Below are 26,858 nucleotides of genomic sequence, written 5' to 3'. Positions count from 1 at the left end.
GCAAGTCTGCTGATAAGATGTCTGCTGTCAGTTTTCAGTTTTATTTTTTGTTATCCCTATTTTCCTATTCAAAGCTGCTGTAGCATTTCAACAATAAGCGCTGCAGGTGACTTGAATGTTTCTGAGACTTGGGTAGAAATACCATTTCTGGTGTATGTCTGAAGTCTTTTGCAGGTTGTGTGTGCTAGTGATGGGCTTTTTTTTTTTTTTTTTTTTTTTTTTTCTTAATAGACAGTATTTCGCAATTTAGCAGAGAGAATTTTAACGTGAATGGTGCATTTCATAGAATCATAGGGTGGTTTGGGTTAAAAGAGACCTTAAAGATCTAAAGTTCTAGCCTCCCTGCTACGGGCAGGGATGATTGAGAGTCTTTCTCCTAAGGGAAGACCATTACTTCATACTAGATCTCTCAGTGTATCCGTGTCACTACACTTAAGTTCTGGCCTACGGAATGCTTGCTGATCCATCCAGGATATCTCTAAGTGCACTGCTAATATTGGCTTTGGTTGTGTGCTGTGGATCCACTTCTTGTTCTGGACAAATATACAATGGCCAAGGCATTCCTCTCTGCAGTCAGAAGCAATTTGGCCTGTGTTAAGAGTATACTTCAGGTATGCCAGATGCCAAGGGAACTGCAACTTAAACAAAATCACAATTGTTTTGGGGCTTTGTTATTGGAAGCTCTTGACCTAATACTAAAGAAAACAAGCATTGGAGTTGTGTAGTAATTGTACACCTTACTCTCCACAAAATAAAGTGCCCCTGAATGTAGCTAAATATGCATTGAATGTAGCTAAATATGCATTGAAGAAGACTTAAGTGCTTTTTCAGTAATACCATCTTCCTGTTATATTCAGCTGCTTCTTGTCCACGAGGAATATATGAAATCTCTGCCTTTTTTTGCTTTAGCGTTAGACTTACAAACACATGTCTGGTGCGTATAAAAGTTAGTGTCATTGTACACAATAATGATTTAACTCAACGAGAAGGATTTCATGCTAATCAGAACTTCAACTGGAATGAAAATTCTCCTATTTGGAACTTGCTTCAAGCAGAATTTCTATCTGCTGAAACAGGAGGGCTACAGAAATGGAGTTCATCTTACCGTGGGAGTTGCATGTCTTCTCTGTAATATTCTATTTAATTCTATAGTATCTGTCACTGAATTTTCTGAAAATCTAGTCTTCCGCTGAATTTGTAACCTAGTTTTCCTTTTATTCCCCCCACCTCCTTAGACCTACACGGGACCCTTTGTATATTATGTAAAGTCTGCCCTCACTGAAGATGATGTAAGGCAGATTCTGAACTACATGGGCTATGTCCAAGAAGTGGGAACAATGTATAAGCTCAAAGAGCAGATTGATGCTATTCAAGTGAAAATGGTTTCATTTGAACTCTTTTTGGCCAAAGTGGAATGTGAGCAGCTTCTTGAAATTCATTTGCAAGTGAAAGATAAAGGCTATTTGGAGATCGATGTCATAAATGAACGAAAAAATAGCAACGAAGATACTAGAGGCTGCTCAGAAGCTATGAAACGGCGGGCAGAATGTAAAGAAAGCTTAAATACTTCCATGGCACGAATGGTACTTCAGAAATCAGCAAGTGAACGGGCCTCTAAGGATTATTTCAAGCCAAAAGTGAGCAAGGCTTCTAAATCAGTAGATACATATGACAATTATTGGGAAAATAAGAAACCACCATTGATGAGCTCATTGAGTCTCAGGAAAGAGCCAATCTTAGTTGATGTGGAAGATGACATCAAAGATGAAATTATTCGTCCATCACCCTCTCTTCTGACAATGTCAAGCTCACCACATGCATGTTCAGATGAATTCTTGCCAACTTCATCTCATCCTAATGGCATGTTGAGAACAAATGTCCCTTACAGCTCCTATTTTTCTGCTCAAGAGGACTTAGATATCTATACTGATCCTGATACTAGAAGTATGTTAAATTTTAAAAGGCAGGAAGCTATTAAGCCTGATGTGTGGCTGTTAAAAAATGATGCCAACCCTGTTTACCACAAACGTGCCCACCTAGCCAAAGAGACAGCTTCCCTCAAGTGCCAAAACTGTGGCGTACCTTGTGGGGCTTCTGTTTGCCAAAAGTGTGACAATCTGTTCAACTCCAGGCAGGACTACCCAGTAGTGAAACAGAGCACCTATTCCATCAAACCACTTCCAAATGATGGCTTATCTCCTGCCTCTGCTTTAAGAGAGAAACCTCAGTACACATCACAGACTCAAAGTCAAGAGAGAGCTTCTCAATTCAGTTCAAAATCCAAACCTGCGAGCACCTCACGCTGTGGCTTTTGTAACCGATCTGGAGCTGCAAATACTTGCATGTTTTGTTCAAAAGTCTCATGTGACACTTGCCTCAATGCTTACTACTATGATCCCTGCTGTAGGAAAAGCGAGCTTCACAGATTCATGCCTAACAGTCAGTTAAACTATAAATCAACCCAACTGTCCCATGTTGTTTATAGGTAGATTTGATTGGTCCATTCTGGGGGGAAGGGAAAGGGCTACTTAATGTTCTGATGCCACTGATTAGAAGTAAAACACTGACCTCTTACAAAATTGACATGCCCAAATATTTGGAACATGGTTCAGTGATCAGGTGCCAGTTCTTGATTTTTGTGGCTTAATAAATGCTGCAGATATATGATTTCATGCTGCTATTATTTAGGTAACTCCTAAATCATAATTAATTCTCAATTTAAGTGAGGGAGAAGAGCACTTTTAAAAAAAAAAAAAAAAATCTTGGCAGCTGTTGCATTATGGAAAAGTGACATCACGCATTTCACACCATTTTAGTCTTCTCTTTGCCCAAATGAAGCTACGTGAGGCTCTGAGAATTAAGATTCACATTTTCTGTGGGTGTTAAACTACTGCCGTTTTTTGGTAAAGTATGACTCTCAAATGTGCAAGAAACATGTGAATAGCTTGTTTTGCCAACAAGGACTATTTTTCGAAACATCTGCCTTTTGTTGATCTCCAAAATCAAACTCCACAGCATCTCTTATCTTCGTTTCTTCCTTCTCTCCTTATGTCCCAGTTGTTTATCTTGAACTTATATAATCTGAATCTGAACAATATGTGCTTTATTTTCTCGTGTTGCCAATATCATCCTGCTTTTTTTTTTTTTTACTGTTCCGCATTTTAAAAAGGTGAACTTGTATTCGTGTCACTTAAATTTTGCCTAGTGTTGTCCTTCCTGATGTGTACTCTTACTTTCTGTTGCACATATATTACGTACTGTTCTTTGTACTGTAAACAGGTAATTTGGAAACAGTTTATTTTTAATAAATATTTAATATGTTGAGTTCTTAAAGGCGGTAAAATCATTATAACTACTAAGTCTCTCTGGGTTATTTGTTCAGGTGACTTTTTGTTTCTACTTGTACTGTATTTCATAGCTTGTTGTAGTTGCTGTGGCAGGCTGACATTATTTACTCTGATCAGTTTTTTTAAATCCAGCTTTTCTTTTTTCTTCTGCGAAGGCTACCACTAATTTAGGTGGAGTCCTGTCTAAAAACTGCAAGATTTTGGTTCTCAGTGCACGCTTTTTCTTTGTGGTTATAGGAACTGTAACTATAAATCTTACACTTGCGTCCAAATTCACTGCAGAGTTTGTAGTGTAGTCAGCAGGTAAAGCGCTGGCCTGATGAAAAATCAGAGCTCATGTGTGTATCCTGTGTTTACTATTAAAGTAAACCTAACAATTACGGATGTGAATCTGGTAAATGATATTCATCTGTGTTACTGTAACAAATAGGAACCCTTGTGCTAGGCTCTGTATGGTTTTGCCCCCAAGCAACACCCAGTTATTAGTAGGCTGTAGGGCCTCTTTGTTTCTTTTTGCATAGAGGAGATTCCACAATAATCCTCCTAACTTCTTATATTCAGACTAGCTAGTTAGAACAAAATATCAGGCAAACCAATCTGATGTGCAAAGTTAAATGTCTTTAAAATATCTGTTAAAAAACAAAACAAAACAAAAACCTCTAGCTGAATTGTAAACTATGTAGTCCACTTTGTACTGAAGTTATTCACTTAGGGTTTTTTTAAACACTGTTAGAGTCTAGGCTTTGAAATGTAAATGTTGACCCCTGTGTGACAGAGGTGTGCATGAAAGATCATTTTTCTTAATTTTTGGGGGGAGTGGGTAGAGGACTTGAGGTGTAGGTGTAGGGGGAGGCATATAGGCTAATAATGTAAAATAGCTGAAATAATGTTAGCTGTAAATGGGTCTCAGAAGTATTATGAAAATAGAGTGAAACTTGAGTCTTGCAGAGGGCTGAGAACAATAAGTTACTGTACAGCTTGCACTAAGAGACAAGATGAGTGGTATGTCTTTAGCAGTCGGGAGTTTCGGAATCAAGCGACTGCAACTGAATATTATGTGATAGGCAAGTATTGCCTTTCTGACCCTGAAGGTTGGGGTAAACGTTGTTTAGGTGAACGATTTTAAGGTTTTCGGAATCTCATATGTTTTTTATAAATGTATATATGCATATAAATATAACAAATGTAGATACATTGTGTATATAATGAGGGATTTAAAAACAATTTTACTATTAAAATACAGTCTAAAGGTTGTTTTCAGTGATTATTTTGGTTTTGTTCATCTTCTGAAATGTCATGCCTGTATGGCTGTTGCACAGTGTATCTTCTAGTTTACTAGTTCAATTTCCGTATGGCTACTCTAAAACTGTGATGCCACGTAATTCTTACGGTGAACACAGCAGGGACAATACTTGCTTTGAGATAGAAAAGTCCTCTATATATATATGTCACGGAATACTGTAGTACAAAACTGTGTTGAATTGAAGTGATACCATGCTCTATTTTTGTGTACCTTACTGTATGAGGTTGCCGTGATTGATACAGTAAAATATATGCTAATTGAAAATGCAGGTGTTTTGCATCTGATTTGTTAAAACTAATTTATGTTCAAAGGAATTGAAAAATAAAGAGGCCTTTAAGAAAAGGCTTAACTCTTTTCTTAAGGTTGAGTGCATGTAGCTGTCTGTTTCTCAACTGTGTTTTGCATGCAGAAGTGAGTTGGTACACAGAAGTAATCTTGGGGATAAAATGGGCAAGTGTGTATGTATCATGAGCCTCAGTTGTATGAGACTGGATGGAGCGCCTGCAGAATTTAGGTTTTTTTTTATTATTATTATTTTTAAAGTTAATTTTCAGGGCTTAGCAGCATGCCTGTTTGTTCCATAAGAACATGTCTGCAGTCTGCAGCAGACAGGCTAATGTGGGGGCAGTAAGCAGGTTTTATGTGCGATGTAAAGCTGACCTACATTGTTTTCCAGGCTTGACTCTTGATATCATTTGCAGATTTTCTGATAAAGTTTCCTGATGCTAGGTATCACAAAAGATATGTGATACTGCTGATGTACTTTTTGGCACTCAAGGCAGGCCTAGTGGCTGCTATTGCATCCTTCTAGCTCTAGAGCTGGATAATTTCTCAGGTCCCAGACCAGACTGTTTTTCCTTTGATTCATTGTTTTGGAGCACATCAGCTGAATGTCAGGTGAATGCTTAAAAGGCCTCAAGTTCCATTTACACAATCCTGTGATCTGTTGAGGTTCCTGGAAGTATTTGGGATGTTTGTAAAAAATCAGGTTCAAGATGACAGAAGTATTACTGCAGGAAGTCTTGTCTTTACATCTCTGTGCTATTTATGCTAATGTATTTCTGGCACATTTTAAACAAGTCAATGCTGACTGTTCTGACTGATCTGATGTTTCTGATGACAGACCTATTATATGTGTCTGCCTGTGTCTTTTGCTCTGAACAGAAGTTTAAAGGTTCCATGCATCATCATGTAGCTTAAACTTGACAATTTGAGCTGGCAGCTCTTTAAACTTATCTGTTCTGGACAACAGTTTTGGATTCCAAGCATTTAGTTTGTGTAGCTAATCATGCTGTAGTGTCTTGTTGGGGGAGAGGTTCCCCTTTCTGTTATTTGCTTAGAAAGGGAGGGAGCCTGAGTAATATGATCATTGCAATGCTGCCAGAGTGAGAGAAAAGTAGGAGATGCTTCAGTTCCAAGGTGATGGAATTGAACTGGAGACAAAACAGGTACTTTGAGGTCACTGGGAGCTAACTAGGCCTTCTAGCATGGTCATTACCATCTGTGTGAATACAAACGTACCTGTCTATTCCTTGTGAAGGATATTCCACAGTTCCTTCTGAAAATCATGATTATGGTTGTCTAAAGAGTTTGTAAGCATGTAAATGGGTGATTCTGTGTAGAGCCAGGAGTTGGTTTCTATGACCCTTATGAGTCTTTTTTAACTTGGGATAGTCTATGAAATGTCTTAGATCTTTTGTGTAAAATTAAGCAAAATTGGGCATTGCAGTTGTTTTGTATTACCTTTTTTTTCTACAGTTGACCATATTCCCTTAGACAATATTTTTATGTGTCTTTCCAGTTTGAAAGTTTAGAGGCAGGGAATCAATACTTAAAGTAGCTTTCTGGTTTTGTACTTTATGTATAGCCCTGCTGCGATTAGGGCAGCCTTGAGCATTGAGCCACCATACAAGGCAGAGACCAGTGCGTTGGATCTTACTGCCTGAAGGAAGGCAAAAGGTTAACATGTATTATATGGCAGCAGCTTTTGTAACTCTAAAATCCTGCAGACGTTACTGAAGCTCTTCCATTTGAGGAGAAGTGTAGGAGAGCCAGAGAACAGCTCCTTTGTTTGACAGGATGTTTGGTGTGCTAATGTGCAGAAAACAAGGCTGTTTCTCACAGTACTGAAAGGTGTCTATGTTGAAAATACGCTGAGATATTTTATACTGTGTAATGGCCCTTTGGTTCAGGCAGGAATCTAGAATCTTGCTACGACATCATGTGCAGAGCAGTCAGAGGTGATGGTGTGCTGATGGATAGGAGTCAGTAAAGGTGACTGTAATACCCAGCTGTGCATATGGAATTGTAGGACCAACTGACCTGTAACCAGAGAATTAGAGCATAGTGTCCAAAGTGATGTAATCCCCTTTCTTCTTTCACTTCTGGCACTGCCTTGCTCCTTCCACAGAGCTATGGGAACTCTGGCTATATGCTGGTTTGTTGTTATTTTATTGGGAGAGGGAAACAGCTGCCTTGCTATCCTGACCTCTACAGAAGGAAGGGGATCCTAAGTTCTTAGGAATCCCTGCAAACAGGGAGACATTGCTGTGCCTGAAGAGAATGAGATGCTGCCAGGTAACTCCTGCTTTTCTGCTACAGTACAGAGGCAGAGAGGCTATGACAATCTTTCTGACACTGAACAGCATTCTAAGTTGTCTGTGATTAAAGCCAGACATGGGCTTCTATTGAACTTGGAAAGGCTTGGTACAGAAAAGAGGTGGGCAAGTGGAAATGGTTCCAGAAAAACATGAAGCAACCTGCTTTTCCTCCCCTCTCCCCTCCCTCCCCCCCTCCCTTAGCGTCAATGAGAAATTTCTCTTTCAGCATTCAGAGTCTGAGAGGCATTGAATTCATGTTACAGGGAGCTTTAGAGGAGGTTGAAGGATTTATTACTAGTACTCCTTATTGGTGGGATTCTTTCTTAGTGCTGCAGATTGTGAACGCAGGTTTTGGTGGTCATGGTATTCTTCTTCAGCTTGGGCACTGTATGGGAACTGCTGAACCTCTGATAGATCACCTGAGGCGAGCACTGAGTCAGCCCTGGGAGCACAGGTGAAGGCAATTCACCTGTGCTGCTGGAAGGGGTGGAGCCTGGCTGCACCTCTCCTAGGCCCATTTAGGAGCTGACTACCAGTGGGGAAGGAGCTCTTCTGGAGATCCCTCCTCTGGAGTTTTGCAGCGAGCCCAGGATGTGGGTAAGTGTTCTATGTATTCTCTATTTGTTATTATAATCTGCTTTGCCAAATTCTCTTGTTTATTTCATAATTATAACATCTTTATATTCATTGATTATACAGGCACTATGATGGTGTTTCAGTGCATTGCAGCAAGGGTGTGAACTACTTTCTGACCTGGGTAGCATTGCCATTTGTCATTTTCACCTTGTACCGAACTTTCACTATTTCATGTGCAATTCACTGCATTGAAGACAATGTCAAACCATAACTTTAATGTAAGCTCCAACCAGTAGCATGTGGCTGCTACTTCTGCTGTTGTGGGTGTGGAGCTGTCATGCTTCTTGTTTTAGAAATCATTCTCATGATAGTCATACTGCTCTGAGATTTTTTCATCATCTACATGTTTTAAAAAAAGAAAAAGAAATACCAGTGCACAACTGTTCATCAACTCCTTAGTGGAAAAAATACTGCTTTTCCCTGGAGTAAGTAAAATCAGTTTGGTAGCTTGGTCTGTGTGCAGCACATGTAAGTGCTTCATCCAAACTTTTCAAAGACTAGCAATTTATTTCTGAAGTATAACCAGTACTGGTGAGCTATTATCACGTAGCTGCAGTCACTGTACATCTCCCCATTGCTGTGTGTGTGAATTGTTTGCTTTCCAGGTGGGTCAGACTACTTCTGTAGTGCCCCAATTGTGGATCCCTGCCAGCGGCATATGCAGATCCCAAACCCTACTAAGTTAACCATTAATTTAAAAAAAAAAAAAAAAAAAAAAAAAAAAAAAAGCTACCTACAAGCAAGTCTAAGAAGGAGCACCGTGTTATGTGCTTCAGTGCAATTATATGAACTTGTGTGTTCTTGATGAACCTCCGCACAGGCTGCTCTGCAATGGGGAGGAGAGCTGTGTATGCGTGTGTTCACAGGAGCTCCTAGGAACCTACTGACTTATAATGAGAATCTCTGTGGTTCTTTAAAGGGTGGAGAGGAAACATGTTGGAAACCTGCATTAGCACACTAGGTCTACTGAGGAGCTGAGTGGCAAAGACTGGAGTGTGGCTGAGTGAGAGTGTTAAATCCAGCCCCAGAAAAAAGCTGCCTTTCCCTTACTCAGCCCTCTCTGCCACCAGAAGCTACCAGATACCTGACAGTTTTGCCTGCTTATCTGCAATGTTGAGACTGGGTTGGCTGACTGAAGGTTTTCCTTCAGCTAGGTTTTTTTGGATGTATTCTTGGTTACAGTGAAGCATTCAGTTTGTAATAGTTACAGGGGGAGTGATGTATTGTGGCTCTAGAAGGTTGTGGGAGAAGACAGAGAGCTGCTGCCAGAGCTCTGCTGCCAGAGCTTGGGTATGCCGAGCAGAAGGGCAGCTGCACCAATTTACTAGCTGCAGCTGGCATGGCTCCATTCAGTAGCAGAAGCAGCAGGGGACAAGGATTCCATCTGCCGCATTACCTTTTCAGGGCCTTTTTGCTCGCACTGCGTTGCAGGGCTCAGCCATGCCAAGCAGCTTGGTGCTGCTATGAGCCATCTCCTGCAACTTTGGCCGCTTTGGGATGAGGTGGCCTAGCCCTGAGGCGTGCAGTGAGGAGATGGCATTTCTAGCTCTGCATTATGCTTGGTTCCTGGACCTGAAAATAGAAACCTGTTCCAGCATCCTTTTAGATGGTATTAGATGAGAGAGATTCTTCTATCTGTAACGAGCCTATGGTGCATGCTGGCTTTGGGCCTCCTTGGTAGAAAGCAGTAGGTTGGATGTATATGCTCTGCTTTTCTGTTGTAGGGGAGAGGGGCTTAATTCCCCAATGCTGTGCATCATATTGCAGAAGTCCTTCTAGGATGACCAGTGTTACAGCTTTTGTTGTGATTAAATTCTTCAATTCTCCAGACCTTAATCACAGAAGGTTGTCTGAGAGGCACCATTCCCAGTGCTAGGAGGGAAAGCAGCAGGTGATGTGCACACTGAGCCTGCACCTGCTGTTCTCATTTTGGGAGGACACAGCACAGCCCAAGACTGGCTCTGGAGTGTAAAAAACTTGCCCAGGTTCTGTGAAAACATTCATGTATAACTTCTGCAGTGAATGTGTGGTGTGGGTAATAATTAAGGGTAGGAGTAGCAGAAGTGAAGCTTTGTGTTACAAGATAACTTTTACTGAACTCAAGTCAAATGAAGCTGCACACATGGGAGAGAATGCTGCTTTGATGCTAGTTTAATCCTACTCTTTCTGCCTGTAGCTTATCACTGGGGTAGGAACTGACAGTACAGAATTAATAGCAGATATGACCACAGGCTCGTTAAAATCTATGAAGCCATTGGAACATGGGAAAGAAAGAACACATAAGCCAGAGGGCTGTATGAATAGGAAGATAAGGGGAGAAAGTTATTGCCCTGGCAATCCTATAAAGAAGAACAGAAAAAAAAATGGTTTAAAAATTGAACTGGATAATGAAGTGGTATCTAATGACTGTGAAAAGTGACTCTTCCTTTGAAACAATACAGATTTATATTCCAACACGGAAGGCAAGGCAATGACAAAGTGAGTTGATAGATTTCAAAAGGAATTAGGAGCAATTCAAAAGTCTGGCCGAAGATCTATTTAAATTGATGCATTTCTAATGGAAATTCATCTGACATGCGTTTTCCAAAAATAACCTGGTAAAATACTAAATCTGTGAGCTCAAAGTAGACTTTGAACATTAGAAGAAAAAAATAATCAAAGGAACTCAATCTGGAGTGGGGTGTGGCATGGCTCTTTCCTTAGTGTTCCTAGCAACTGATCCTTCTGGTAGTGGGTACTGGTGCTTCTATTGACTGTTAAGATGCGGATAAGGCAAGTGGTATGCTGAGGACAGCCATGATTTACAGTGATTCTTGTTAAGCTGACAGCTAGCTTTCAGTCCTTGAGAAAGGAGAAGGTAGGGCTGGGAAGAACACAACTACGTGGCATTCAAAGAAGAGAGAAGATAGTTCTTGCAGCATTTGTGTGTGTGATGTGTGGCTGGGAGGGAGGACTCAACAGTAGCCAGTTTTTGGTTACATGTTTGCCTCTTGCTTGGATTTCCAGCCACCTTTAGTTAGCTACTGTATAGTATCCTTTTGTGTCACTTAGGTGTGTCCTAAAAGCTGTATTTGATTTGTACCATATTTACCACCTTATATGCCACTGCAGAAGCTGTGTTTATTGCCAGGTCATTTCACTCATGCAGAGCCTTTTGCAAAACCATGGCATGTAGACCTCTGTGCACTTCCATTTCTATACATAGTGTGCTGTTCCTATATATTGAGGACCTTGAGGCATGCACCTATCTGCCAATGTTAAGTGCACTAATTTCACTTTGCAGTGCAAGTATGAGACACTGTGAATGTTAGCACGTGTCTGCATGCTTGCAGAGTTTTTGTAGAAAATGAGGCTTGTAAACCCAATGTGTTCAGTGTATCATGTCATCCTTAAATTGTGCTGTTCTCTTCCCTTGGGACACAAGGCGAGTATGTGGCATAAAGGAGGCACCATGGTCAAAGAAAGCACTCAGCACATTCCTGGGGACACAGCAATGTCTTATCTGGAGCTAGACAGGGCAGGTCAAGGATGAGGGGTTTGGAAGCTGAGAGTTAAGCTCTGGACAGCTGCACTGCAAGTAGCAAGCAACATTTGAAGCACAGTGGACAAGTGGGATGTGAGAAACCAGAACTCACAGGCAGTGGGAATTGTAGGTGGCACTGAAGAGCCAAACACAAGAACTGAAATGTGTATTTTAATATATAATTCCATTTCAGTTTCAAGTACAAATTGTGAGGGGGGTGATGCATCTCAAGAACGTGTGTGTTATGCATCCATCTAAGTATACAAGCATGGGATTAATGTCTGTTTAATATAAAGCTAAAAGCTTGTACAGATGGTGAAAAGTTGGGCAACAGTATGTGTAGCTCATAGCATAGATCTATCTTAAATAAATGCACTGTTTCTTATATGGTATTACCCATCAAATTCATCCTTAAGCTACTTGCAAAGCTGCTGAACTGCTTCTTCAGCAAAGGTGTGTTTAGGAATGCCAGTGAGGGACACGGGCAGCTGTAGGGCATTTGGCACAGTGAGGCCCAACAGACTGATACTTGGGATCAGCGGGAATGAAAAGTGCCTGGGAGCTTCCAAAGGGGAAAGCGTGACTGGCATGCTGAAAAACTCGTTCTGAGCATTTCAGAGCTGTGTGCGGACAGGTAATATGTGCTATTAATGCTATTTGCAGGCAGCACAAAAGAAGCCCAAGGAGAGGATACGATTTGTCAAAAGTGAGAGCACTGAAACTGGATCTAAAACGTTCCAGTTTCATTTTGTTAGCATGACATGCCAAGACCACCAGTCTTAGCCACGTAACGGTGTGGGACTGGGAGAGGGTATGGGGATTTATGGAAAACATCAGCTGCCAATGACTTTATCTTCAGGGAGTTTGGTTTCAGAATTTTCTCTATGCCTGTTTGTGGTAGTTCTCTTGTCTTTAGGAATCTGATCTCTACTATCCTGAAGGATTTCTTACCTTTCAACCCTGTTGTTACTGAAGTCAAATATCAGAAGCATGCTTTCCAGAAAATAACTTTTGCCTTGTTGATTGTATTGTAGCTCTGTGTTCCTCTGAAGCTTAGCCTGCTGTCTGCTTATGAACACAACTGATATCAAGGCTAAAATGAAATGTCCTTGTGTTCTGAGTGCTCTAGCTGCACTGGGCTTGCTTGAAGACCTGAACAGGTTTAATAGTAGGGTTTGCACAAGACACTCTGTCAATTGGAGGTTTTTATCTCTAACAGAAAAAAGTACAGTGAGGATTTGTATTGATCTTTCTTAGTCATCAGAGTTATGGCCCCCAGTCATGAGCTAGAAAAGAAGCATTACCAGTCTTGCACGGTGGAGGTAATAAGAGAGTTTCAATCACTTGCCCGAAATTACAAAGCAGTTCAGCAGTAGAGGTTGTGGTTTACAGCCCTCCTGCTGTCCCCGTTGTGTTTGGTAGGCTCTGTGGCTTGCTGTACAGGGGGCACGAAGAAGCCAGTGAGGAGAAAGGCTTTTGTCAGGGAAAAAGAGCTCCTAACATTTTAGAGGAAATGCTATGTGTTTCTCCAGCTCTAGGGCTCTTTTCTGAAGCAAATTCAAGCACCCAAATCCAATCTGAGCAGCAGCCCTGGTAACACCTGGAGCTCACAAAATGAACGTTAGACCTCTTGAAACTCTTTCTAACTGCCAATCAAGGGCAAGCTTTTAGTGGAGAGAGAATGGACACAGTACGTGGCTAAGGAACAGCTGTGACTCGTCTTGCCAAACAGTGACAGGTCGAGTGATTTAGATGGCAAACACACCAGGTCCTATTGACAGTGCGCTGCACAGCACTCCTCCCTGCTCTTCCCTGCTTGTTAATCCAGGGCTGTCCTTGGAGCCCCTCGCAGCACGGCAGTATGGGACGGGTACCAGGCGGGACTTCAGGGAGAGGTAAGCGGGCAGCAGCCCGAACCCGTGCAGGTGAACGCGGGGATCCGGCGGGAGGGAAGGGAAAGCCTGCGGATGCTGAAGCAGCGGGAACGTGCTTCGAGCGGTGCTCTCCGTCCCTTAGTCTCTCTCGCTGTGAAAGCAGCGGTGCGAGGGCCATCTGGGGAAGAGGGGGCTGAGGAAGGATGCGCGGGGAGGGCTGCTAGCCTGCACCTGTCCCGGGTCAGCACGGTGTTCCGAAGCTTTCCCAGCGTGGCGCTGCGGCCGGCGGCTCGGCTCGGCTGCGCTCCGCTCGCACCCGGGACGGCGGCTGGCGCGGTGAGGGCAGCGGAGCTGTCCGCCGTAGCCGGTACTGAACCGCAGGCGCGAACGGCGCGCCTCGCGTTCCGGAGTTGCCAAGAGGAAGTTTCCGGCGGCAGGGAGCGGAACGGCTCCTGCGGAAAGGTAAGGAGGGTGCTGGTCGGGCTGCAGCATCCCCGGGCAGGACACAGGGCCACCAGCACCATCTCGAGCGTGGGGAAGGTACAGTCCCCTTGAGCATCCCTGAGGGCCCCCAGTCCCACCGTGCCGGCGAAGTGCTAGAACTCAGAACCGCGCAGATTCCCGGGTGCGATGGGAGCTGGCAGAGGCAGCACCAGCCTCGGGCGCTGGTGCTCGTCTCAGCTTGTCTGCTGAGAGACCCGGAGTGTGCATGCGGTTGCTCCTCTTTACGCAGGTGTCCTGGGTGGGTAACAGGGGAGGCAGAAAGCAGATGTGTATAAGCAAGGGGGGCAGGCAGCCCTGGCACAGGAAAACTCTGTAACCTATGGTGTGATTTTGTGTGGGAGGTGCAGGGCTGTCTTTCTTCCCACTCTGCAATCTGTCCTTCAGATACTGAGCAATTGCTCAGCCGTGCTTTTTGCTCTTCAGTGATTTTTTTATTTTTTTTTTTTTTAATTTATTTTTTCTTCTTGGTGACTTGCTTTATTTGCTAGGCAGGGGGCAGAATCTAAGCTTCTACTATGCCAGGACTGATTCCTGCCATTTACTATTGAAAGAAACTGGAGGTCGGCTGAATTCTCAAGCTTATCAAGTTTCCTCGTCTCTAAGAAAGGCTCTGACTTGTGGCACATTGGCTGAAAAAAAGTAAGTACCAAAGGTTGAAAAGGAAAATGGCGAGAGCAATAACCACATTCAATACAATGTATGAATTTTCAGGCTAACAGCAGGGGTGTGTAGGATAGTCTAGCCGTGCTCTCATACATGCAAATGCCCAATATAAGTCTGCGATATAGGTTTAGTCTTCATCCTTCCTATAAAAGCAAGAATAAGGTCTGGGTGCTTGAATATGAGGCCTTCCAATGAAGTACTTGTGGCAGCTTAATCTTAATTCTTAATCTCATTAAGAGAATAATTTATTAATTAAATTTAATCTCATTTTGAAGTCTTAAATCCAACAGCAGCTTTGTATGCCCAGCAACTGTGTGGCTGAGCAGACTGGTCCTAAGGGGCTACATCGTGTGGCCAGGCAGCCCCAAAGAGATGTTCTTGTCTGAAAACCCTTCCACAGGAGGCAGAAATTGAGTAAAGATAGAGCATTCTCATGATTCTTGAGCCTTTTTGAGCTGGAACGAAACCCCAGCAGAAATGTGCATGGATGTGTTTGGTACCCACACGGATCATTCTGTGGTTGGTGACTGCTGAACAGCACAGGGACAGGCTTGTGTAAGCTTCCCTGTCACATACCCATCGGAGGGCAATTCCCAGACAATGCAATGTCTTAGTGCAGGTCACTGGGGAGCACTTTAAACCAGAGCAGTTTGTAGCATTGTCAGGGAGCAAGGAAAATCCCACTCTGCTTCAAGAGTTGCCCTGTGGGCAAACTTGGGGCCAGGTCCCTGCACCCCCCCCATAAATAGGCTCAGACAGTTTTCCACTTTCAGCTCATCTGGAGAGGAATGGCATTATGAGCCCCTAAGGAAATGGGAAAGCCTGAAGGTTTTGCAGTAGTTTTTGTGCTGATCCTAGTTTAACTTGCCTGTGTGCTGTGCATAGCTGAGTTTATAGGATCTAGATGATTAATTATTTTCAGGTACAAAAATGATAGCTCTCCGTAGTCCCACTGAACCCTATTCGCACATGATCTGTGTGTCAATGACATCAGCATATCCATCAGTGCAAGAGATGTTTTTTAACCATTTTTTGTATGAGAGGTGTGCTTTATAAATAGCTCAGGCACAACCGTATAAACACAGCCTGTTCCAAGCAATTTATCAGAAACAGAAGTTCATCTCCCCTGGATATTTGCTACTGTTTTCCAGCTTGATCTCACAGGACCTCTGCAGCTCCCTGCTGTGCTATGAGATGGAGACCTGCCATTGTTTGAAGGAGATAAAGTCCTGCAGGCACTGCAGTTTCTCTCCTTCTCTTGCTGCAGGGTGCATGCACACTGAGGAGCAAGAACAATGCCTTCTAGACTGCATGAGGCCAAGCCTTGTTTTGTCACCAGCACAGTTGTGTGATGTCGGTCTCCCCTTTCTCCCTGCAGCATGTCATTCCAAGAGTGTGTTCTGCTGGAGCATCTCAGCCAGGCAGTGTACCTGCCCAGCTGCTTTCTCACATAGGCTCTGGAGGAAGACAGAATTATGGCCTGGAGAAGAGCTGTAGATTACAGGAATTACAAGAATTAGTTGCTCAGCCCTAAGTAAAGATTGTTTCCAATTAGGTTAACAAAAGATGTTATTCTCATGGACAGAGTCACTTGGTCTGGTACTGGTGGGTGTAACTCCTCTGCCATGGGCACTCTGAGCCATCTAAAGAGCATAGGAGAGTGGAGGAGATGATTTTCACTGCACTTAGAAGCACTGAGCACCTATAGTGCTGTGTGTGTGGGTGTTCAGCAGCCTCTGCTCCTGCTGGGCGTGCTCTCTGCCCCAGCTTTGCTCAGCAGCTGAGGACATTATATACGCGTATGCACACAGAGGTGGTCAGAGCTGCAGGCAGTGCTGAAAGCAAGGGTATGGGCAAGTGCTGTAACTCAGTGCCCAAACAGAGCTAACTATGAGCATGATGTGCATTTATCCTAAAGGCATAGGTTTTTAATGTGCACATATAAAATGAGCTGTGGGCGCTCACTCCCTTTTTTAATGTGTTTCTGTCTCAGGGGGAAGAAAGAGTTGCTTTCTCAAGAAATTCCCAAGAAAAACTTAGAAATCAATGAATATGTGACAAAATTTCCTTCCTCCTTTCCCTAACCATAGTGTGGGTCCAATTACTTGGTTGTTTTCTAATAGATTTAGCCTTAGCATCAATTGAAATGCTTTGGCACAGAAGGAAGGGAGAAGTGGGCCTTGCAGGACATGCATCACAGAAAGCAGATGGATACTGGATTTTTGTTAGCTGTGAAATTAAATACTATGAAGCAGATTCTTCATGGCAGTTATATGTGGCAGGGGGCTGTTCTCTCTCTGTCCTTGCATGTGTTGGAGAGAAGTAAAGCACACATTTTCTTCACAAACCTTTTAGAAAGTGGCCTGAGAAAGAGAGAAACTGGATTGCCAGGTAACTTTACTAGTCATTGGCCTGGAGTTAAAGTCTAGTTGTTGAGACTGAAACATCAGAGACTAACAAACCGGCACTGAAAGAACAAGGAGGGAGGGAAGAGGATCACTGTGAAGAGTTTCTAAAAGCAGGGATTGCTCAGAGCACTCAGATTTCTTCCCATATTTAACAAATTCTGCAGCATTCAGTTCCACCTGCTCCCTTCAGCTAGAGCTTCAGATCCTTGCCTGTGTTCTTGCAGCCAGCTGTCTTCCACTGAAGCCCAGATTCACTATTGCTGCTCCTTCTTAAGATAAAACGAGGCAGAAGACTTCAAACAAATTCTGAGCACTCCCCCCTGTTCTTCATGAATCACGGCATAATATGGAGAAGATTTGAAGCCACGGACAAGATCTGACAGAATGCAGAGAAAGATTGAGAAACCTGCTGCAGTTTCATGAATGGATGGAATGCTTCAGAGCTGCGCTGTATCTCTCTCATCACCAAAATCCAATAAATGCACTGGGGAAGGAGGCTGTTGCACTGTCCAACTTCTTGGAAGCTTCTTTGAGTTTAGCAATAAGATGGAATTGACATTTAAATTAAAATCACATTTACTGGATACTCTTATTTGTATGCTAATTTGCAGATGGGAAATGCAGTGCCTCCCTGCTCATCTCTGTGTTATCAGAGAGGGAAGACCTGATTTCTGTCATGCTCTACTTGCTCTGTGCTAAGGCCAGATAGTTCTTACAGCTCTTCCCCAGCTGTGGGCAGCCCAGTGCCTGCCGAAGTTGGTCAGGCTTCTTGCACTCACTGTTGCTTCCAGAAGTATCCAGTTGTTAGTGTGGGTCAGGGGTGCTGACCCTGCCTTGGGTTCAGAGGTGAATGATGGGCAGGAAACAGGCCCCCCAGTTGGGAGGATTTGGCATACCTGGACTGTGTTGTGGCTTAGTGGGAGCCTGCTGCTGCTGCAGAGCTGGAGCTGTCCCAGGGGCTTTGACAGGGTTTGGTGCCCATGCAGTGAGGGCTGAGCTGTAGGTGGGCTGCAGATGTTGAGCGATGGAGCTCCCAGTCCTTCCCAGGGGCAGCTTCTGTCTCAGTAACTCCTGTGCTCCATGTTCTGCTGGACATTGGAGTTGCTGAGGCAAGTGCTCAACTGCTGAAATAATGCATATTGGTTAAAAACCCAAAGAAAAACTGCAGTAAAATTCCTCACTTTGAGAAATTCTTTGTAAAGCAGGTTGCCAGAGGGATAATGGCAGCTTCAAAATGGTGGTGATGTGTCATGGGTTTCACCCAATCTCCTGATTCCGCATGCAGCTCTGCCATGAAGTAATTGGTGCAAACCATCTTGCACAGGTGGGGATATTACTGCTGCGCCCTTTAAACTCAGGTCAAGTGGAGGAAGCCTAGTTGCAGTGGCTGATCTCACACACTGCACAACTTAGAAAAAGCTGAGGGTACATAGGAAGCATAGCTTGGAGCTCAGTTCTTTCCAAAAGATAAGCTCCTGAGCTACAGATAATTACTAGTGCTCTCTTCTCTTTTTACGGCATCTTTTAGATTAGGCTGTAGAAACAGTCTGCATATGCTTTGAAGATTAAAATCAATGAGTGTTTCTTGGTGTGGCCAAGCTAAAAATAACAATGAAATGAAAGCTGGAGGTGCTTGCTGTGAGTCAGTGCAGGGGTGCCAGTCTGCCACTTGGGATGGTCACGTAGCTGCCTTGGGACGTGGCACTGCTTGGGAGTGGTGGCAGGTTCCACCAGACTGACAAAACTTCAGTATCTGTAATTAGTAACATCTGCATCCTACATATTTTCTGGTTATTCTGCACTGAATAAAGAAGAAAAACAAAGTACATCCTTGAACAAACTCACAGGAGAGGCCAAGTTAGGATGGGGTTGCCGGTCCTTGTGGAAAGAGGACTAGAGTCTCCTATTGTTCTGATATCATAGGAAAAGATCTAACTAAGGTAGCTGCAGGGCAATTGAGTAAGGAAGATGAAGCAACATACTTACACAAGAAAATGAAGAAATCCTAACTTGGAAGTTACTGGCATAAGTAAATGCATTGATGAATACAGAAATCAGTCACTGAAATAATGGCAAAATTTTCTTCTACTGGTTCACAAGTATGGAAGTTAGTGCGTATTTTGTAAAAGACGAACTTACCTTCATTCCAAGCTCTGACAAATCTAAGCTTCTTAAATTTCAGCATAGTTTCTTTTAATGAAAAGACCCAAGGTTTTCTTCGGTTTATTTGCTTCAGAGTGATTTCATTCGTTCTAGCTGTATCAATTCATTGCTTCCATTTAATTTATTAAACTACTCTCAGCATACGATTGTGAGATGTCACGCCGTTACCATTGACTGCCAACAGAGGGCAGTAACGATCACTTTACCTCGAATGGAAATCGATGTGGTTGACGTGCTGGTACAGACCTCACTCCTTTTGCAGGTGCCTCGTTTCAGAATAACCATAGCAATGAGAGCACCTTTGCTATTTCAGCATGATTATGATACAGCACCATGCCTAGCATAATAGCATCTGGAACATTAAACTCAAGCACAGCTCCTGCAGAGAAGAGAACCTCCTGGTCTGGGCAGGAATAAGAATCCACACAGGTCAGTGTCAGCCTGATGACAGCACAACTTTACCAGCTCCCCATTCTGGCTTGTATGTCTAAGTTCCCAGCTGGTACAGGACAAAAAAAGACAAGACAGATAACACATGCTTGCCTCCAGCAGACAAACAAGTCTCAGAAGTTGGCGGCTTCAGTCCGCTGGCACTGACAGCACAGAGATTCTCACTGAGCAGATTTTTTAACAGTCCTCATTGCACTGAACAAACATAACGCAAAACCTGAACACACATTCCCACCCTTCACAGCACTGTAACTCGTGCACCTTCCTTGATATCTCTATTTTAAGACTGATGGGTAACTGAAATGTAATGAAATCCACTGTCATCTAGAAGGATGAAGGAAAAATACAGATCCTCTTCTAAAGAGAAAACCAAGCATTAATTCATTTCTGGTCAATACCAGAAGCTGATTTTGCGTCTCATTCAGACTTTGGCCAGTGTGTTTTCCAGCTCTAGGATGAGCACAGTTCTTCAAAATAACAGTAATAGTACGGAAAAGCAGGTCATATAACACATTATTTTGGAGAACTGCTTAGCCAGCACAGGTTTAAGACTCCAAATAGCCTTTCGTTTTCCCAGCAGTTGATTTTTAAAAAGCCTAATAACAAAACCAGACCAAAAATGACTCTTTCATATCTACATTAGATTTTTGTAGACTCCTTCTTCCCCATGTACACAATTCATCAAACCAACGACAGGGAAAGAGTTGCTTTTGATTCCACTAGAATTCAAGAAGTCTGCTAGTGAGTTCCAGAGTGTTAGGAATGCTTCCTGAATTTAGGCAAAAGAAAAGCTGTTGCTTTCTTAGACTTGAACCAGGGACAACCAACTGCAACTGCCTTTAGCAAAATAAAAAAAGTGTTGCAGAACTGCATTTGAAATTGCAGTTTTAATGTCATGCAATCCACACCTCTTGCAAGTCATGTCTAACCCACAGTACTGATTAGGACGACATCTCAGAATATAAAAATAAAACATCCCATTAAATAGATACCAAGACAATTTCATATGACAAAAATATGGAGGTATTAAGAAGTTCTTCTTTGTGTGCAGCATCTGCTATTTGTCAAGGCAATGATCTTCTCTGGATTCAAAATGTGCAATTCTATGCACCCAAGGCAGAGGAGGTTGGAACTGGATGATCTCTAAGGTCTCTTCCAACCCAAATCATTCTTTGATCCTGTAACTCTCATAAATCAAGGATTTATCCAAGCCAGACTCCCTTACCAGTGCTAAAACAAATTCATAGTTTAAACTATCAAGCCTCTCCATGTGAATCGGTGTATATTTTCAAAGAAAAAAAAAGCTGCAACTCATCCTATCTTGCAGTCATATGATGGCTCTGTACTTCAAACACTCACAGCAGGCTTTGTACTAGGACCCACATTAAACAGCAATTAAAATTAAACAATTAAACAATTTCATGGCAGATGCTTCCACATTCTTCACAGGCTGCATTAAATTTGCTGTGATGTAAAAGCTGGAAAGTTCTTCATTCAGTTCAGAGCCTGACACTTAAGTGGCTATCAGTGACTGACTAATAATACCAAGCAAAGTAGATCTGCTTTTTGATGTTTAAACATACAGAACAAGATATGCCCCAAATCAGAAGCTTTTGTGCAGTTACGGTCTTGATACTTAAATTCACTTTCTAAAGTCTAATAATATATATACTCCCTGTGCTTCTTCCCTGGTCTGCTACAGCAGCTCTTGCTCATCATCTTCAGAGCCGGAAGGTCCTTGTCGTACCTCTTCATACCATTTGTTTGTGAGAGTTTTCATCTGTATGCGCCCATGATGCAAGTCCTAAGGCACAAGAAAACATTGTCGCTGAGGTACAATACAACTTGTTAGTCGGAGCGCAAAACAGAATGATGAGTTAAGTGTACTTCTCACGAAATAATCTGCTTGTGATCTTTAAGTGTACAAAACATGTCAAATGCTCAGCTATTAATTACTTCCAGGGACGATACTTTGAGACATTTTCTTTGTTTCCTACACAGTCTTCCTCTGTGGATTTCAACAATTAGAGTTGTCTAGAAGGCAGTGTTTTTGAATCTCACTCCTCTCAACATGTTCCTATAGACAGCAGGAAGCTTGTGACTTGCTTTGGCAATTCACATACTTTTCTACCATTTGGTTGCAGTCTTGACGGCAGCCTGTGTTTTTGGCTACCAATTACAAATCAAATGCCATTTTTTGATTTCTTGATTCATTCCTTGTTTTGCAAAATAAAAAAAAATTAAAACCCTTTGGCTTTTGTGGAAAAGTGTTCAGAGTTTGAATATATAAATAGGAAGTCTTTAACCTCACAGCAAAAATGCTTAATTCAAATTGGAGAGGAAAACAAAAAGTGAATTATGTAGCCAAGGAATATCAGGCTTCTGAGGCCTGGAGTGAAAATAGCATAGCATTCACACCTCTGAGCTTAACTCAGTGTTAAGCTGTGTGTTCAGCCAGGTGTCATTTTGCATTTACAGCTTCAGACTCTTCATCTCATAGTGAAGAAATATATATATATATAAAAAAAAGAAGGTTGCAATTTCAAGAATGGCCAATTTTTGGCTATAGTTCCAAGCAAAAGGCTGTGCTAGGCAGAAAAATCCATTTAATCCACCAGCAATTGTGCAGTGCGGCTTTTAATTACAGCTGCTCTACATACGCACAAGTAAGGCGTTAGATGGCTCACTACCCCTTGTGTAGAAGTTGTATAGTTGTACTGTGATCCTTGAATGGTACAGAGTGAAATAAGAGCCAACTCTACCACAGTTTTGCTTCAATAAAACAAGACAGACTTACTTCTTGTGTGAGTCTTCTGGTGAAGAAAGGATTCAAATACTTAGCATCCAGCCACATAAATCCTTTGAGGTCCTGGCGTTTTATGTACTGGGCTTCATATTCCTCCTCTGTGAGCTCTGATAAATGCTCGGATTCTATGGTATTTCCCTAGAAACATCACAAATATTGCAATAGCCTGAGAAAAAATAGTTATTCCCTCCCACTTGCTTTACCGCCTTACGCTGTCTCCTTTTTCAGTCAATTCCCATGACAGAACAAAATAAAAATAATCACCTCAGCCTACCAGGGCTTACAGCTGCATGAATCTGCCCAGCTGTTGATTCCCAGAGTAACTTACCTTCCTTTTTCATGCCAAAAGGCTTAAAATACTCCATGGTTTTGTACTGTTGTTATTGCTAAGGGATTTCTAGTGCACAAGCTTCCTCATACAATCTAAGCAATGAGTACATATAGCAAACAATACTTTTGTGTCATCATCTCACTGAAAAAGAAAAAGCCCTATATCAGAGCACACCATGCTACCTGCACTCTTCCCATACACATTCACCTCCATAGACAGAATAAGCTAATTCTGAAGACTGAAGACTTTATAAAGCCTCATTCCAAGAGAAGTTGTTTTTCAGATCCACAGAACAATTCTCTGCATGCACTGTGTTATGGCTTGGGACCAAAAGAAGAAAAAGCTTCATGATACTTTATGTACTCCTGTCTTCAACAGATGAATTTTCAGACTAGACATTAGTTTTCTTCAGTATTTCTGACTATTTTAAAGCCAGAATCTGCCTTAAAATAAAACCCAGTCACAGTGGTGCTGCTGCTACCAACTTATTGAGGCCTTTGCTTTGACTTTTTCAAAATCTGCCTTCTATTATTAATTCCTGACTCACAATATACTAGCTCATTTCTGTCTGTGACTCAATCTATCCTGTAGTATCTGCCTTATGTTTTAAGGTTACTTTAATTTGTATGGGTTCATTTATAATTAAAATGACTTAAGAGACAAAGCTTCTCACCCCTTTGTCTAAGCAGTTACTTGTGTACATGCTAACCAAGCTCTTTGGGATACTTTAAATATTATTTGGCTTTTTTCTACCATGCCTCCATTCATTTTGTTTTACTTTTTAGTGAAAAAAAAAATCATACTAGTCTTCCTGAAAATGAAAAAAATAATTGTCTGAATAGAACAACAATATACCATTTTCTCTGTCTTGCTAAGATTAATGTCCTTTTTGTTCCTCTTGCGTGCTTTGGAATCTTCAATGTCAATCAGTCTGATAAGGGGCATAGTTCCTCCTCCCAACAGCAAAACCGTGAACAGCACTATGATGATTGTAGTTGTTCCAATGAGCTGACGCTTCTCTATTGGTTCCAAGCCCAAATGGAGGCTGAGTGCATAGGGAATTGCACCACGTAAACCTGCAGAGAGAACAATAAATTGGTGAAGAGTGAATCAGCACCGATGCTGGTTCCTAGCACTCTGTTAACTCAACAGGAGTCCTCCACTTTCATGGCTTTTATGATCCTATTCTCTGCTCATTTATCTATTACTTGTTCATAATCTTAAAATGAATCAGAGGTACCGCTTTTCAAACTGAGCTGTTTGATTTTTAGAAAACTATATTCTTTGAAGAAAAGTTTTACTTGGGAACTATACTGCATTGTTTTCCTAAACAGAAGGGAAAGAGAAAGTATCAGTTGCACTTGGGTTTGAGAATGGTGCAAGTGTTAAGTTTTCCATGGATGGAAAACCAGTTCCTCCCAAACAAGCCCACACAAAGAAAGAGAGATAAAACATTTTCTCCAGTCCTCCATAGCTTGAGTTGTAACTTACCACTAAACCACATGATAAACATCATTTTAGGGGTGATTTTATGATCACGAAAAAAGTTGAGTAGGTAGGAAAGGGGGAAAATATTCACTGCTCTACCAAACAGAACAAGTACCTGAAAAACAAAAACCAAAGCAAAAGGCTACTTGATGTGTTATGGTCACACAGGCCCAAATTGCATTTCATTTAGCTTGTACCAGCTAACAGCAATACACCCTTCCCACTCATAAATCTCATAAACAGGTGAGCTGCTAAATCAACAAAAAAAAACCACAAAACTGTCATCATCAGTTAATTTAAACAATTTTGTCTGCTTAAGTTAATTTGAACCTGACCAGACTCTATTTTACTTCTGATAAACAAATGAAACCCAGAAGGCACTCCAGGGAGACCAAGAATCATTTTGGGTATGTGTTTCCCTCATTTCAGTTTCTTTAATTGTTCTTTTGGCACAGCTGCTAACAGTCAAAGCAATGTTTCTATTGCTTCCCATGGATGAGTTCCTCATTGAAAAAGAAGCCAAATAAATAGCATGCAATTCAGTTCCCTAGCACTTTACTGGATATGGCTGTAAAATACACCAAACATCTAAGCAACAAAAAAGTACTATTATTTTTAATAACATAATCAATGAATACAGTGAAAATTAACTCAGAAAAAGTTACTCACAATGGTGCTGCTTAGTAAACTCCACAACAAACATAACTTGACAAGGTAAATACACTAGACTTAGTCAGCAGGATTCTTGAAGGCCTCTGCTGTTTTCCTTTATGAATCACCCCAAAATTAGTCAATTTGCATATTACGGCTGTGAGGGCAATGCTAGAAGGAAGTGTCACACCTTAGATATATATTAGGTAAGGAAGTTGGGTACATATGTGTAATGCGGTGAGAGCAGTTCTCCATGCTGATAAAATTATCTGTAGATTGTAGAAAACAATTCTTTCCTTAGAGCATGGGCTAAAACAAACTAGTGTGCATTGAGGTATGTGACTAGAAATTTCCCCTTTTCCAATCTGCAAAGAGAATGCACTTTTCATGTTTCAGTTAAATAATAACAATAGCAAAATATGTAGATAAGTTCCATGTGAAACAAAAGCTACACTGAAATACAAAATGAAGGAATTGAGAATAGAGTCAAAGAATGAGCAGACATTATAGAAGTTTTGAGAAAGTACTACCTCGGAAGAAGGGGAGCTTTTTCATCTTGTCACTTCTTCACAGAGTGAAGAAGTAATGCATGGACTAAATTCACACAAATTCTTTGTGATGCTAAAAATGCACAGAAACCGCAGGATTGTCTTCCTGAGGGAAATGACTTCTGAGATTATTTTAATAAAGCAAAATAAGCAAGGTTCTTTTTCTTATTAGTGTTTCAAAATAAACTGGAATCCTTAAATCAGGCTGATGTAAGCACACACCACAGCACTAAGAACAGAAAGAGGAAGTTCATGCTTATCAGTAAGAACTAACTTTGTGCAACAAATACAATTATAATAGTATCCTTCATAAAAAAAAATATAAAATCTAACAATTTTTTTAAGTGCAAGGTTTTATTTTTCTGCACAAACACCACAGAAAAATACCTAAATATTTTTTAAAAGAAATACCTACTATGCACCAGATGACGAAGGACATCTCAAACTTGTGAGGAAAACTAAAAATAGACAGGCCAAGAAATGCAAAAACACACGTTTCTGAAAAAGAGAAGTTGCATTTTAAATACACAATTCTGTGAAACTTTTTGTATTCCCATTATAATATATACGGAGCATAAAATAAATATTTTCTGATTTTGCAATGCACAAAAAAAAAGTCTTTTTGTAGAGGAACATGGGAGTCAGAGATCTCCCCTTGGCTACCAGCCTTGTTGCAAATCTTAGTAGGAGGCTGCAGAACGGGAAATGAAGATTTACTGGATGCTTTATCCAGTACATCAGGAAACACGACTTGTGGCTGCCTTCCAGCATCCACTAAGAAGCCTTCTCTTAAAGACATGTACCGCTAACATACGAACAGCAGGAGGAAAACTCATATCTCTCCTGCTGCCTTTGGAATCACCGTTTGAAGCAAATCAATTTTTAAACTATATTAGATATACTGTAGGTAGCACGTACCACACATGAAAGCAACGGTTCTCAGTGTCTGCTGCATTAATATCTGTGTAACAGGGGAGAGGTTATGGTGTGTATAGTGGGACATCACAATGCCAGAGAACAGGATTGCCATGATTCCTGTAAATAAAATGCAGTAATCAAATAGAGGTTAACTTGTAAACTGCAAATACAGTGTTTGCTTACTCTCTATACTAATACAAAAGCTTTTGAAGCAATGAGTGAGGTTTCTCTTACCACTGGAAGTTGCACTGATTTCATTCTGCTGGATATATTAAATACTAGGAGGTCCAAAACAGGTCAACTGCAAGCTAATATAAATCCTTGTAGTTACTGCTTTCCCATAAAAGTGAAGGAACTAAACTGTTTGAGAGGTTTTCCTGCCTTTCCCTATACTAGCAGGCAGACAGACATCATCAAAAAAGGAGTAAGAACAACTTGAGAGTAGTGGGGCTAGAGGACTGTATGATTTTGTTCTCCCAGACAAGTCATTCATTCCTACGTGCTGATCAGTCAGTCCCAATCACTCCACCAGAAGCAGAATGAGACCAACAGGGCCTAGGTTGAAACCATTCCAGTATGGAGTACCAAGTCATTAAAAGTTAAGGAGGAATAGCAAATGCAGGTTAAGGAGGAATAGCAAATGCA

General features: G+C 41.7%; 2 protein-coding genes across 8 annotated transcripts in view; one reads left to right on the top strand and one right to left on the bottom strand.

The window, feature by feature from the left end:
* SPATA2 (spermatogenesis associated 2) overlaps positions 1–17,353 on the top strand; it is a 20,569-nt gene extending 3,216 nt beyond the window's left edge. For 3 of the 5 annotated variants that reach the window (XM_042834372.1, XM_042834370.1, XM_042834371.1), the window contains one exon: positions 1,236–5,011. In XM_042834372.1, coding sequence (XP_042690306.1) covers positions 1,236–2,489 — 1,254 coding nt within the window. In that variant the 3' untranslated portion in view covers positions 2,490–5,011. Of the gene's footprint in view, positions 1–1,235; positions 5,012–13,237; positions 13,305–14,275; positions 14,427–16,443 lie in introns of those variants that run through there. The other 2 variants (XM_042834374.1, XM_042834373.1) reach the window with 2 other exon arrangements.
* SLC9A8 (solute carrier family 9 member A8) overlaps positions 15,466–26,858 on the bottom strand; it is a 26,638-nt gene continuing 15,245 nt past the window's right edge. The window contains exons 11-17 of one of the 3 annotated variants that reach the window (XM_042834368.1): positions 26,214–26,330; positions 25,711–25,793; positions 24,100–24,211; positions 23,464–23,684; positions 22,269–22,415; positions 17,755–21,275; positions 15,466–15,941 (exon numbers count right to left, since the gene is read on the bottom strand). In XM_042834368.1, the coding sequence (XP_042690302.1) occupies positions 21,168–21,275; positions 22,269–22,415; positions 23,464–23,684; positions 24,100–24,211; positions 25,711–25,793; positions 26,214–26,330 (788 nt within the window). In that variant the 3' untranslated portion in view covers positions 15,466–15,941; positions 17,755–21,167. Of the gene's footprint in view, positions 15,942–16,830; positions 17,386–17,754; positions 21,276–22,268; positions 22,416–23,463; positions 23,685–24,099; positions 24,212–25,710; positions 25,794–26,213; positions 26,331–26,858 lie in introns of those variants that run through there. The other 2 variants (XM_042834367.1, XM_042834366.1) reach the window with 2 other exon arrangements.

This window comes from Centrocercus urophasianus, unplaced genomic scaffold, assembly GCF_019232065.1.
Source record: "Centrocercus urophasianus isolate 14NV4802_14NV808 unplaced genomic scaffold, USGS_Curo_1.0 seq_46, whole genome shotgun sequence".
In the NCBI taxonomy this organism is placed as follows: domain Eukaryota; kingdom Metazoa; phylum Chordata; class Aves; order Galliformes; family Phasianidae; genus Centrocercus; species Centrocercus urophasianus.
The sequence above is the reverse complement of the archived record's forward strand: the minus strand, read 5'-3'. Positions and strand labels throughout refer to the sequence as shown.